This window comes from Lichenostomus cassidix, chromosome 7 (assembly GCF_008360975.1).
Source record: "Lichenostomus cassidix isolate B80296 chromosome 7, HeHo_3.0, whole genome shotgun sequence".
NCBI classification, from domain to species: Eukaryota; Metazoa; Chordata; class Aves; order Passeriformes; family Meliphagidae; genus Lichenostomus; species Lichenostomus cassidix.
Window position 1 is genome coordinate 18,445,583 of NC_139488.1, and position 15,314 is coordinate 18,460,896.

At 35.4% G+C, this 15,314-nt stretch overlaps 1 protein-coding gene across 4 annotated transcripts in view; it reads right to left on the reverse strand.

Moving 5' to 3' along the window:
• Positions 1 to 15,314, reverse strand: part of UBR3 (ubiquitin protein ligase E3 component n-recognin 3) — a 103,092-nt gene that overhangs the window by 21,128 nt on the left and 66,650 nt on the right. For 3 of the 4 annotated variants that reach the window (XM_085066496.1, XM_085066499.1, XM_085066497.1), the window contains 2 exons: positions 12,449 to 12,534; positions 2,800 to 3,471 (listed from right to left, as the gene is read on the reverse strand). In XM_085066496.1, the coding sequence (XP_084922622.1) occupies positions 3,353 to 3,471; positions 12,449 to 12,534 (205 nt within the window). In that variant the 3' untranslated portion in view covers positions 2,800 to 3,352. Of the gene's footprint in view, positions 1 to 2,799; positions 3,472 to 12,448; positions 12,535 to 15,314 lie in introns of those variants that run through there. The other variant, XM_085066500.1, reaches the window with a different exon arrangement.

Sequence of the window (15,314 nt, forward strand, 5' to 3'; positions counted from 1 at the left end):
CCCTCAGTTGCAGTTTGTTGCCCCAGTACGACACTATAAACAATCTCTGAAGCGATCAGCTTAGAATGAAACATCAGCAAAACACTGTAGTAAAACGAAGCCAGCATTTCAGTTTATCATGCAGTTCCTCCCTCAAAGTGCTTCTACTGCAAAGATCTTAATATTTTACCAATTCATTCTTTGCTGACATATTCTGTCTGTCAAAACAGCCACAAAAATTTCAGCCTTTGTAGAAATTTATATTTTAAAAAATTTATATCCTTCTATGTCATGTTTGTTGCTCCTGAAACTGTGGCTATTTGGACTAGTCCATTAAATTCACATCTGGGTTTAGTAATTATTGCCTCCAGCTGCTCTTTGCCCCCTGCCAGAAGCTATTATTCCCCTTTTGTACCACAATAATTGTTTATTTGATCACCATTGAAACCAGATCTGTCCCTAGAAGAACAATTTGCTTAAGTACAGCCTGTGGGACCAAGCATACACTGAATTTTGCAACAGAAACTGCACAGGAGAAATAATCCACTAAACTATTCACAGTTCACCAGACTTAGCTTTTTCTTTTCCCCCCTCATCTTCCAAACAGCTCACATTTATTAGGCTCTTTCTGGTAGGGTATCTTCTTGGTCAAGATTTCCTTATTTCTACTTGATCTTGCTGTTGCTGCATGAGTTTCTTCCTGTGTTTCCTTTCAGTTGCCATTTTCAGCTACAAGGAGATCTAATTACAATTGTAGAAGACAATGGACAAAACCGGTAGTTTTGGGAAGTACAGTGAAGCAATTCTGTGAGACTCTTTACAAGTTACTTTGATCACTTCTCCCAGACATAGGAAATCTAAGGCATTCTTTATGAACAATGACAGCTGAATTGTGGAAAACTAAGATAAAAATTGAGGGTTCTACATCTGAGTAGCTTTTACTTGTAAATATTTATGTGTTTTTAAATAAAATAGCTATAATTAAATGAGGGCGAGAAGACAATGTAATGGCACTTGCATTCCACAGATTTTTGCATGTGGGGTTTTTTCCTTTTCGTTTTGAATAAGATCCTTTTAAATAAATGAAGATTAAACTAGCTTCTCTGGAAAACTGCCTTCTACTGAAATAATGATTTAAAGCGAAAATTAAATAGAAAAAGATGGCATTTTGGACAGAAGCTATTTTGCTTCTGTGACTTCCCTCAAGTTAAATTGTTTGGAATCACAGTAATACAGTCTGACAGTATAAATCTTTTCCTCTCACTGACATTTTCTTCCTACAAGTCTTGCCTTGAAGTCTCATGTGCAGGTCAGGCTGATGATTTAGATGACTTGGTTAACTTCAAAGTGGCAGAATGTCATTCACATCTAAAATCTGCAGTGATTATTTCTTCACCATCCTCTTAAGCTTCTTCAGTTTTCAGCAGTATGTCACCTTCTAATTGCTCTGAGCACTCTTTCCTGTGCCTGAAAAAATTTGCTATTCTGTATTTCTCAAAAGGCCATATGACTCTAAGAAGTGTGCAGTCAGATCATACACACCAATCCTATGAATGCCATCTTCAAGTGAAACTACCACTTCAAATTTCTGCAATATAATTACAGATACTCATTTTATGCTTTAATTTGTACATTAAATACATGTCCTCCAATTGCCTCCTTTGTAGTGTTCTGGTGCATGCAGACCAAGGTAGGAAGAACATTCCAAGGAGTGGGCAAAAATATTCCAGCTCGATACCATCTGTGCATCTCAACGGTAAATTACATCATGGCAAAACGGATGCTATCTCAGTTGTAGCTTCCTACAAGCCATTTAGGACTTTGTGCCAAACCAGTATCATCAACTCTACAAAGAAATATTGAAAACCTGTGAGTTTTCAATAGTGCAGAAAATGCGAGAACTGCTCAAATGCATTCCCAGCATTCAACGCTTTCTGCAAAGCAAGCTGTTACAGTCTACAGTACCATTCATTTCTAAGTGATTCAAAATATTGCCTAATGAAATCTAACTTGCTGCACTCCAGCCTTGACATGACCAATGCATGGTGAATTCCACCAGGTCAGTAAGCCCTCTCTGTTACCAGCTGCTTCCAAAGCCAGCAAGCTCTTCAAATGCCAAAATGCGAAGTGCACGATCAGTCCCACAGCCATTCTGGCCATGTGATCTTAATTTTGCCTCACAGAACTCAGCCAACCATACACCAAATTTATTAACCTTGTCCCACTGCTCAATCTAGGTCAGATCTCAATCAGAATCACATGGAAACAGATCCCCAAAGCAGTCTGAATGCATGCTGAACAGCATAGGTTTTCAGGTTATAAAATGCTTGATGCTTTGTTCTGCTAATGGTTTATCAACTAATCTGTTAATACAGTTTAATTACTCCAATAATCTACTATTCATTGCAAAAAGAAGCCTGAGTCCAAGAGGACAAACAATAAAATCTTAAACTAGAAATGAGAATAATTGCTTTAATAGTTTTCCCTAGTTTGCAATTAGGGTTGTGGCATCACTATAGTAGATCAGTTTTTGAAACTGCATGACGCTTTCTATGTCAAGCTCCTAGAAAAACTGACAAACACACAGCTGGTTAGACGCTAGAAGAACAGTCTTTTGATGTTATTGCAAGCTACAAAGTGTAGAGCTTAGCATGAGGAAGATGCTTAAGGTGCTAAGAGAAAAAAACCTGTTTTCCCCTTATGAGGAAAAGTATCATAATCTGCTTTTAGGCAAGAAACCTTTCTTCTCATCATCAAGGTAGAATCTGAAAAGTGATGGGTCTTAAGTCAAGTAAGGAGATGAGTCCTTGCAGAACAAAGTACATGGTTCAATTTATTATATTGTTAATACTGTTAATTCTTGTACAGCTGTGTATGCAAGATTAATGTTTTAAAAGCAAACTCAAGTAAGTAACTTGCTTAAAATAATGAAAATTACTTGATGAAAATAACTTGATATCCTGATGAAAATTTATAGCTTAAAATATAATTATTTCTCACATATACTAGGCCTATTTACAGGTATTAATCATTACTCAACTTTCAATACACTATTTATCAACTTATCTCAATGTAAATTTTGCTGAGCATCCGTATCAAGAACGGCAGTGCCCTATCCACTTATCCAATACTACTCAATTTGCATGTGCTTAAGCTTGCAAGAGGTGTATTTAAACTTTAGCTCAAAACTGGTATTTGTCAGATTTTTATGTAAAAGAAATCAGAAAATTTATTTTTACAAATTCATACATACAATTTTTAGATGTTAAGTCCATCAGCATACCTCACAGAGAATTTAAACTAAGGCAGAAAGTTACCCAAAGTCCCTCTGTAAGGATGTTTCTTTCACCAGATAAAACTGATATTGGGTAAATTAAAATACTTGCTCTGAATTTTTATCCTGCAACGGCTGGGTTAGTTTTCTCCAGGGATTGTATGCAGAGTCTATACTGTAGAGGCGCATGTGCATGGCCAACACGTGAAACAGCTGATCTGAAAGGTGAAGAAGACAGATTGCTGAGTATTATAGACAGTGATATGAACTATTTTACATTAAATTGCCATCATGTATTTTACAAGATTCTGAAAAGTCCATCTCATTCCAAATAAGCTGGTACCCTAAAAAGTGTATTTTTATCAAGTATTTATTTATTTTCCTAAAAAGGATTTGAAGAAAAGTAAGATTTCAATTGAAGGCAGTGAACAAATGCATATATATGGAAAAATGTTCCTCTCTGAAACAGAGAAAGGCTGTTTAGAACGCTTTGACCAGATCTCCATTGTTTTAGTGCTCCATGTACTTAATCACAGGCATTCCTAAAAAATCCTCTTTTATATGCTGTTATGTTGCCACGGTCCCATGCCCACTTCACTTGCCCCTCCAGTTTATACCAGAAGCTGTGATTTCCTAAATACTTCTTCTTAACACAGACTGATGCATTTTTAACTGATACACTTTTAGCTTTTATTACTCTCTCTCACAGTTAAGTTCTGTGCACAACGTATTTGAAATTTAACCTAAAATTGCTACAAGTTCTGGTCTATGGCAGGATCATTTCAGCTCTTCATCTTTAAAAGGTTTATTATTCCTTCTGCCTTCATATGGTTATTTTGTAGGTAACTTTTGGACAAAAAACTCCAAACCAATGAACTTCTGACTACATGTCAATAACACTAAAAGTAGCAACAGTCTTGATAATGTCAGAGATTTGTCCATACAACCTGCAGGTGAAAGTTGCTAATATTTATTATTTCAAAACCTTCTGTACTTCCACTCTATCAAAAATATAATTTGCAAAACACTTGTACAACTTTTCAGAGGATACATAATTACTCATGAAGGTTTACTGCAGCATTTTATATTAAAATGAACTGTTTTCATTTATCTCTGAATCATATGATCAACACAAATAAAATCAACACCTATTAGGGATTCTGACTTCTTTTTCAATTAATCTTTTTTTATCTTCATAGATTTATACTGAAATAATTAAAATATATTTTCCCACAATTTTGCTTACTTTTTTCTTCCTGTCATGCTACATCTTACTATTTGGTGTCTTGCTTTTCTCCTGTTCAATTTGCTAGGACCCTGCTTCCTTTCTCCCTTTCATTTTAACTTTTTCCCTTAGTATCCTGACACTATCTTTCCCCTCCACTCCTTATTTTTTCAACTGTTCCCTTTGCATCTTTCTCTCTAGATCTCTCTCCCTCTCTTTACAACCCACTTGCTCAACCTACCCACTCACAGGTCCTCTTTTTAAAGTAGAAATAGCAGCTATTAATTTATTTTCCATAAATAGACAATTACTCAGAGGTATGCAATGGCCAAGAGTCGCATGATGAAGTCAGCTGACTGCCAGAGCCTGAGGGCTGTAATTAGCTCCTGGGGTTTGTAAAATAATTGGAACTGTAGATGGCATTGGAATTGATAGCTGCCACCTGCTTTCTGAATAAAAACAGTCAATGAGGACAAAATAAGTCATCTTTTCTCCTGGCAAGAGATTCTTAGCAACACACTGCTTTGCTGATAAAGTTCAAAACTCTGAAAATATACTTGTATTTCATCAAAATAATAAAAACCCCCTCAAGCATGGTTATACCATACTTGGAACCTTTAAAATACACGTAATTATTGTTCTTAAACTAGTAGCAGCAAAACACTGCCATGACAATGGCCTACAAACATCAGTCTTGCCCAGGCTTGTGAAGAATGGGAAAGAAGGCCATAACCTCACCAGACACCCCAAACCTTTCTGCCCCTCACTGAACAAAGTACATGGTTCAATTTATAATACTGTTAATACTGAAAACAGTCCATCTCACAGCTGATTCTCTCCAGGAGAGGCCACCCTTGTAAGGGGGAAAGACAGGACCTGGTTGTAGCTCAGAGTCACCAGAAGTTCATGCTTAACCGAGTTTTGTAGGAAGAATATTAATTTTAGAAAGACCAGCAGCAACAAAATTTGGGAATGGAAATTATGAAGCCACAATAAAACAAGAATTACAGGTTTACTTATAACAAATCGTGAGAAGTAAAATATGAAAAAATTTGAGTATGACCCTCCTCTTCTAATAACTTTGTAATATCTGAGACATTAATTATCTATGCATCCAGATCTATCTATCCATCTATGCATAATTATCTATGCATCCAGGTAATCTGAATAAATATAAAAACCACACAATTTGGATGCACAATATAACTTATTGCTGCAAGTCACCAGGGGCTTGGCAGGATTCCAAAATTTAGACATTTGAGCAGGCAAGATTACTACTGTTTTAAAACATGTTCATATGACTCGAGTATTGCCTACACTGACGCACTGCTGTCACAACTCTCTCAACTGATGTCTTTGTTTTCACAGAATACATACAAGGGTTAAATAACACTTTACAGAATCATCTAGATTAGCAGTTAGAATTAGCTTTGAGTTATATTAGCACTCCTCAATACATTTCTAAAAATGATGAAAATAACTCTATTGTTATTTTGTTATTGTCACTGCTGTTCTTGGTAGATTGTTTCCAACTCTTTCTATACCAACTCTACTTTTCAGAGTTAACATATTGTGAGAGAGGAGCAATAAACTCAATTGGAATCTTTCAAAAGAGCAGCTCAAAGGATAGGACACTTTCTTTGCACTGGGACTGAAGCTTTAAGAGGAAGCATTCTAATACTGCTCCTATCACAAACCCCAAAGATAATGGGTATTTTATCTATATATCCACACTGCATCAGCACCTGCATTCTTTACTATTTTTAATATTAAAGGACACTCATTTTACAGATGTTGACCAAGCTCTTAAAAAATGCTCTGCTATGTCAAAGTGCAAAAAGCAAGGGTCTACAAAGGCAGTTTCACAGCCCTTTTCAGGTTTAGTGTGATAAGCACAGTACAGAAGAAGACTAAATTCAAGACATGAAAAGATAGTGATTTGACTGATGAATGGTAGAAATTCTAAAAATGCTGTGCTCAGTTGACAAAAATGAGTGATTCAGAAAGTGGCATGCAGATTTAAGTTTTGGTCTCACTTGTAATCTTGGTCTGGTCTTTGCCAAAGTGATCCTAAAATTGTGCTGCCTTTTTTTCTACTTGTTTCTTTCCTAGTCTCTTGACTGTAAAGTAAACTCTGAAATTACCAGAGTTCAAATCAGATGAAGTTTTCTGTTATTAGTTCCAATTCCACAATGAATAGCAATGTGTTGTCATAACGAAAACTAAGAAAACTAAGGAATTAGCTGACTTTGTACTGCTTGCAACAGTCTCAATAATGTGTTTCTACCCCAGTCTCTCTTTATTATAGGACATATACTGCTGTCATGGAATTTTCTGTCTTGATCCAGATTTCTCTTTTTACATTCCGTAAATTAGTATTCGTATTTACAATACGAAAACATTACAAAACGCAGTGACAAAGCAGTTCACTGCAAGTGGAATTGAAAACATCCTTGTCTCAACTGTGAAGATCTTATCAGGCCAAAGATGCTTCCCCTTCTTCTCCCAAAGTTGCCTGGGACTATCAAGAAGAATATAGATTATAACAGAAACCACTTGATACATACAGATAGGACTTGATTATCAATAAGGAGATTGAGGAATATTTTTTCTCCTGGTAGAGATTTACACAGTCCACTTAGCAACAGCAGCTGCAGACCTGCTGACAACATCTTCCCATTCATCACTAATCCAGTAGACTTGAATCAGTAAAAAAAATGTGAAGGTCAGGAAAAGCCTATTAAGGCATTAAGACTGGATAGTCTTGACAAAATCTTTTACCAAGTCTCTTTTCCAAGTATTAATTGCTGATGAAGCAGCTAATAATCCTCAACACCAAACTCACCAGGGTCTGAAATCAACTTTAGCAACAGAATTCTGACAGTACCTATCTTTGCTTCTCCCACACTAGATAGTAGTTGCATACCAACTGTTTTAGAAAATACTTAAGATCACCTGTTGGTGAGAAAAACGGCTTTTTCCAAGTTAGCATGAATGGACAGCAAGGATCTGTAGACTGACAGCTCCTAACTGAAAAAAAACCTCCAAACCAAGCAAGCAAATCCAAAACTCCAAACCCTGCAGCACCAAGAAGCCCAAACAACCACAGAAATCCAGCGCAGCAAGGCATTCCTGAAAACTTCTTTTATTCTTTTTATTTTCAGTGGCTGCAGAGAGCTGGGTAGGACTCTTTGCAAGCCTATCCACATCAACCATTACAGGAAAGGGACAGTTGCAACTCAGTCTTGCACATCGTAACAGAATTAAGTATTTCTCCCTACAGGAATGACCAATACTAAGTAGTTCCAAGGATCACTGCCCATATTGATAAAATGGAGACAGCCAATACTTTCAACATGGTTGAAACATTTGATTCAGAAGGATCATGAAGAGAAACAATGAGATTCTATGCTCACAAAAACACTAAAAGCACCAATTAAACTTATACTAACATCATAACCAAATAAAGGCTTCAAATGAATGAGGAAAAAATAACCACCATGAAAACAAACCAACCAACCCACAAAAACAACTCCCATGGAGCAATACTATTTCTCAATGTTTAGAGCCATTGCAGAAGTTACAAAGGTACTGGACATTCTATCTAGGAAGAGTTTAAACAACTCCTTAGTAATTTTTTGATGTCCTGTTGTAAATAATGTTCTTTCCAATTAATGCAGTTGATGCTGCAATGCCAGACTGCTATTTGCAGGAAGCATAAGGATAAGGAGAAACTGAAGCCAGAGGACAAGAGGATAGACTATTTAATCCTTCCCCAAAACCTTAATCCTATCCTTCTCACAAAGGTGAAAAAGGAAAACATAAACAAAACAAAGACAGAAAGAAAGAAAATAACTATTTAAAAGTTAAACAAGAAAGACTATAAATTCATTTATAGGTAAGTTTTAAATTTTGTGGAACTGTTCATCAACTACTGCAAGATTACTGGAGTAGGAATACGAAAGAAAAACACATCTACGCAAGTTAAAGAGAGGCCACAGAATCAGAGAATGCTAAGGGTTGGAATGGACCTTAAAAATCCTCTAGTCCCAGCCCCCCAAAACCCCACCATGGGCAGGGACCCCTTCCATTAGACCAGGCTGCTCAAGGCCTTATAGAAAAATTGTACAGAGAATTCATAACTATTCAGCCTTAACACTGTGTTCTGACCCTCTTCTATAAATACAGAACAGTGAAAACAAGAAGCTAAACACATCAATTACACTTCATAAAACAGAGAAATAAGACCTGTACAGTTGCTATATATCACAATTTTCTCTAAACCCAAGAGAATTTGCAAGGCCATAGGCTCTAGAACTGTAATGTAGTTCTTCAAATAGGACTTGATTTTCAAGTAGTAAGTAATAGGATTCTATTTGCATTTTTTGGTTGCACACACATACAAAACTTTAAGCCTTAAAATGGCAATTTTGGAGACAAATTTTCTTCACCATTCTTCTCACACAGACTTGGTCACTAAGAGCTACATTAATCATTCTTAATTTTACTTCCCAAGAGCAGCTGCCCTCATGGTGCAATCTACTAAAACAGCTCTTGACCTATTTGTTCCCACCATCTTCCCTGATGTTTGCTGCTGTAACAGCTCACCTGGGACAACATATGCTATTTTCCACAATATCTAATCACCAAACTTCACTGTTGTTACAAGACTACTACAGAGTGGTATGCTTAATCACAAAAGAAACCCTTGAGTATCACACATACAGAAAAAGCCAAACCAGGTTATGTTTTAGATTACTTCTGCTGAACCTGACATGAATGACATTTAAAAACAAAAGCAGTTTCAATACTGTGCAAGTAAGATTTAAACAGAACAGTACTCAAGTTCTAGATAGCTTATGGATTTTAAAAATCATTCTTTCCTCACTGTGTAAGACAATGAAGAAGCTGAAGGTACATTTTAAATGAAACTTCAAGAACAGGCTTACTCTTGGAAAAATAAATTACTATCAAAGGATGATAAAATATACTTCAGAACATGAATAGACAGAACTGCAATTTTTGCATAACTTAAATGCAAGGATATGGAAGGGACAATGAAGGAAACACACAATTATATAATGGTTTAGTGAAAACAAACCCTGCTATATACATAAAAAGATAACACTGCTCTCACTAGTCATATTTACCCTTATGTCCAAACATAAATGTAACAATAATAAATGGAAATACTGCACAGGTCTGTTCTAGGAGAATCCCATTACCTTACATTAAAAAAACAAGTCTGTTTTAATGGAAGATCAAATATGACTAGCTTGCTACATTAACAATTTTACGAACTACCAATACAGAACACAAACAGCATGTGAACATTTTAACAATGAATAGATGACATTCATGTCTCTGTGCTGCTTAATGCAACAACACATTCATATACGTAGTGCTTTTCAAGGCTGGAAGGCCTTGAATTTTTCTGCAGTGCAAGAAAAATATTAAAAATACCAATCTGACTGACTTAGACGTAAACAAGAAAATTTACCATTCTACCCAAAAGTGTGAAAAACCAAGTGCATTGTGGTAAGAAGCTGTCCATACCCCTTCATCAGAAATACGACTAGAATCCTTCTAGCAACTGCTGAAGCAAAAAGCACTACTACAACACACTTAAAATTATGCAACAGTTTAAAAAAGGAACAGATAAATATTGCTGTAAACAAAGTACAATGCATTGTAAGTAGAAAAAGAAAATAAAATCAAGATACATTATCAGGTTTTTAAAAATCATCAATATGCTTGTCAATCAATATTCTAGCAATTTTAGATTAAACCCCTGTGTGCAAGTACACTTAAACAGTTGAATCAAATCACGAGGGAAAAAAATTTCTTCCTCCATGTATCATTTCCAATTTTGTAATTCTCAAAAAAGAAATTTCTTCTTGTGATTAAAGTATGTTCCATGCATTTCAAAACCTGAGAAACATGTATTAAAATTCCTGACAAATCTTTTCACAGACTGTCAGCAAAAGGTATGCTGTCTTTCAAAGTCAGGCCCTAAGTATGTAAGAGTCTTTCTTCATGCAAGAGAATGACAAAGAGACTGTGTGGTAAGAATAAGAAAAAAATTAAATAATGTGCTATACAAACCTCCTAGTGTCAGCTACCAGGCCTTAGCTTGGTGGTATTTCTTTTTTCCTTTCTTTTTTTTTTTCTTCAAATAACCCCAAAGAAAGAAAAACCACTTTGAGGTAGTTTCTCCCTTTGTATCAACTGATGTAGCTCAAATAGCAAGTGAAGCTACAGAGACATCCACAAAGGAAACTACCCACCAATCCAGTGGTTCAACCACTCTCTGCAAAATCATCATCTTCCAGCACTTATTGACATTAGTTGGTGATGAAGCACCACCAGAAAACCTATTATCTTTTAGATCTATTTATCTCTCTATCTAGCTTTTAAATAGGTGTGTGTAACAAAATTTTGATATGGTGTCAAACATTTCACAGTGTTTTAAGATACAATGAATGTGTTTCATTCCACTTTTATTAAAAAAAAAAAAAAAAAAAAATCACACATAAAAACTGAGATGCCCTGATTCTGAAAAATGATCAATGAGATAAAAATATGACCTTGCAGATTACTGGCCACTTCCCTGCATACATTCTTCTAAACTCTAAAATGTCAAGAAATTTTATGACCAGTAAAGCCATGTGAAAACAAGTATACACTCTCATTATGTGTGACATCATATAAATTTTTTCACTTTCAAAAATTTTTCAATTTTAAGCTGTAATCTCCTCCCTAACTTGCTTATCATATTCTTCCAAATACATGCCTGTGAAATGGGTAACACATTAGTAAGAAGCTAAAAGTCAGGGAGAAAGTGTCCATCTTACTAGGTGAGCATACAATTAAAAATACATTGTAATCCAAGTATAAATTATCTGCAGAGCCTCGGTTTATTAAATGCTTCAAATTTGCACGCAGTGACCTAGAGATGTTCTTTTAACACATGTACATTTCAGGTACTTGGGTCTGCTGAGAAAGAGAGTAATGATGGTGGAGAAAGACAATTTGCAGTACAGTTTAAAACCACTTTCCAAAATAAAATCACATGAATTAAATTAGTTGAACTACATTTCCTGGCAGTAAAAGAAGGCTTTTGTCCTGGAGGGAATGTGGACAGCATAGCACCTGGTGAGATTTCTTTGGTAGCTTGTCATCTCAACTGATGAGAGATCCCCACAAATTGTGTTGCAAAAGGCAGAGGTGGGCCTAAGCTTTCTGGCTTTTTTCCTATGGAATCTGCTGCTATTGCTACATAGGCTTGACTTCAATAAGCATTAGTAGTAGTAGCAGCAGTATTCTGGCAGGCTTTCCAACTTTTCCTGACAAAAGAAAATGTCCACTCGTAACTGTTTATATTCCAGAAAAAGTTTAAAATATTTTCTTTCTAGAAAAAAACCACTTCTGGCGATAGGGAGTTGCTTTATTTGACAAATATTAAAGGTTTCAGAACAAGAAAAATTTGAAATTTCTATGAAAGAAAATTTTCAAAATTCTGTCTGTGGAAGAACTAGGCAAATTGAAGACATGGGATGTTGTAGCCGCATATTTCAAAGTATGATACCAATACTACCAGCATGCAGAAAACAAACTTCTTTCCTACTGCTAGCAACAAACAGGGTGAAACAAAGCTTTGCTACTTCACCCTTAAAATACTTCTAGTTTTACTCATAAAAATGTGAACTTATTAAAAAATATTACGATAATATGACAATTGATTTCTAAATAATTATATTCACAGGACATGAACAGCTCTAATGAAGAATTTGTGCAAATAAGTTTTCATAGTTCTCTAACAGAAATCAAAAAGCAAAGACTCCTTATGGCAGAAAAAAAAAGGTTTTAAAAGGAAAAAATTGACATAATTTAGAAAGCACCAGTAAGAATCAGACATCTTTATTTAATATTCTAATAATTTATACTGCATTTAGTAACATGGAACTTACTTAAACATGATCTTTTCCCAGCTGTGCTTGCACCTCCTGAACACAAATTTCCTCCTCGATGGACCAGCTCAAGTTCCAAATTTGTTCTGTAAGAAAAACATAACAGTGTTGAATGGAACATCATCATTCCAGTTTCTACGGACACAACTGAGTCATAACAAACTCCCAGCATACAATAAATAAAAGAATACTGAGAACTAATCTTTAGTGTGAAATACTGCCAAAGTATAGCTCAGAACAAAACAAACTTTATCAAGACATTGTCATACACGATCATAAGTATTATATTGACATAGTACTGAGTTGTGAGAGAAGAATTAAAAGAGTGTTAATTCTGAGGCTTTCTGTAAGCACACACAGCTCAATAATAAGGGAATTTATGTGCAAATCTGAAAAGACAATACACAGATTGGCTAACTTTCACTCAATCATATACATCTAAAAAGTGTTCCCTTTATTGGCAGGGCTTTTGTTTCACTTTAAACAATCAAGAGAGTACAATGGATATGGCACCAACTAAATATGAATACAGTTTAAATTATAATTAAAGCGCTGCCCGTTATAGATAAGTTAGTTAATAAAAGCCTTGGAGGTTAATTCTGAATGAAACACTATTCACTACAGCTCATTAATATGAAACAGAAGTTGTGTCACTAAATCTCTGCATGTCACACTGATGCTTTCTTTCTTAGTATTATTGTAATCTGATACTTAGGCACCAATTGTTTAGGCCAAATTTGATAATTTTGTTTAATTTTGGAATTTGATGTTTCAATACTGCATTATCTTTTACTCACAAGATTTGGAGCAAACAATTTATGTTATATTCTCTAAGAGTTTGTTTTAGTAAGTCACCATACATTTTTATCTTGTAATTTTTAAAATTACAAGAATGTAATTCTATTATTCTGAAGTGTGGCTTTGCTAAATCAATCCAAACTGCACATCTCATTCTAAAAATATTTTGTCCTTTAATGAAAAATGAAACAATGTTAGGTTCAATATAATGTGACTAAACACATACTAAAATCTGTTCTAGAATTTCAGGCACATAATGTATCTAAACTAAGAACACACCCCCCACACACATCCATTTAAGAAGAAACTACAGGATGACTTTTATTCAAAACCAATTATTTTTAAGAATTTCAGCTTCATCAGCTTGAAAGAATAAAACACTTTGATATGCAGTGTTTGTTAAGATACTTTCCTATGTTTTTAAAATAGCAACATTTCGGAATATTACTATCCCTAAGTTTGCAGCTTATGCCATCCATTTCTGAAGGAATGCTTTAATCCTCTCTACTCAGAAAAGGCAATTTAACATTGATAATGTGCCTGCTCAGAGCTCCATCTGGTTGCTGCTGATAAGGGCATCTGTGTGACAGGGGAATTTTCCACTCTTCAGGCGATTTGCAGTGCTCACTGAACTTCTGAAAATATACCAGCAAGGAAGCAGGGACAGGGATTTCATATTAGTGGACAAAATAGCAATTGTAGATCAGTATGCGCTAGTTCATCATGGGAATATGAAGGAAATCAGTGTGTTTTATTTCTACAAACCTTCTGAAAACTAATTTGTAGAACAAAATCAATGGCAGTCTTCCATTAAAACCAAGACAATTATGATTTAAATTAAAAAGACTACCTGAATGTTTACAAATAGTTTTCTAGGTCTACAATTCTAAATTTCCCTTTCAACAAGACATATGTATCATTTCACAAAACAAACCTCAGGCACAATCCTGAAAAATACCTCTTGTTGGTACATATGTGGTGTCATATAAAACTTTTTGCTATAAGGAATGTAAGGGAAGTTGTTTCTGTAAACATATTCTCTGCCCACATATATGACACCAACTCTCCCCTCCCACACTTCTTCACTGTCCCAAGCTCCTCAAAGGCAGAACCTTTACAGCTCAGCTTTCTTGGAAATGTAAGTATTAAGCTTTTCCTTCAATAAGTCTCTTTCAAAACAAACCTGTACTTTGGCATAAAAATGCAGAGTAGAGAAAGCATCTTCTGTGAAAATGAATGCTTATCCTTCATAAAATATCCTACATCAGGTACAGACCTCAATAATTTCTGAAAGAGGCCAGTGTACCTCCTCTCTAATTTGAGCTCACTTCTGCCTTGAGGATCTGAGTACCCTCTGCCCTTTACTGGAGAAAAGTAATGAAGAAAAACTGGGGGCATCTGATAGAAACACGGAACACAGAGTGGTCTCTGAAAGAATCCTTTGCTATCTCAGACTCCTCAACATGAAGGAGAGAGAATGAGAAAGAAAATCTATATGAGTGCTTTCTTTTCCTATCTAGAAATCTTAGCATCATTCACTGGAGTAAAAAATTTTGTAGAACACTCCCTTTATCTTCCTCACTCACAAGAAAAAAGCCAGAGAAAATGGATTTTGCTCAGCTGTCCAGACTCCTGATTAAAAACAGATGTACTTCATCCCTTCTTGTGGGCTTTTATTAAAGGAACATATTGGGGATGGGAAGGGTGAGTTCACATTTCTCAGAATTCATACCAGGACAGAGTAGGGGAAAGTAAAAATGCCATGTCCTTTCCAGAAAGGGAACATATTTGGATGGACTTGCTCTTCCTGTTGAAACAGAAGAAGCATACTAAGCACTATCATTTTTTCTCACTTCAATTTACAAACACAACACATATATGGAAAAACTCCAGATACTGAGACAGAAACTCATAAGGAAAGAAAACATGACTCTTATATTAGTCTATAAGTGGCTGACAGAAAAACCAAAAGGTTTGTTTGCACAGCCAAAAAAAAGCATGAAACTACTGCTATGCAATACAGAAACAGTCCTCCAAGGTATTGCAACAAATGATAGACTTCAATGCT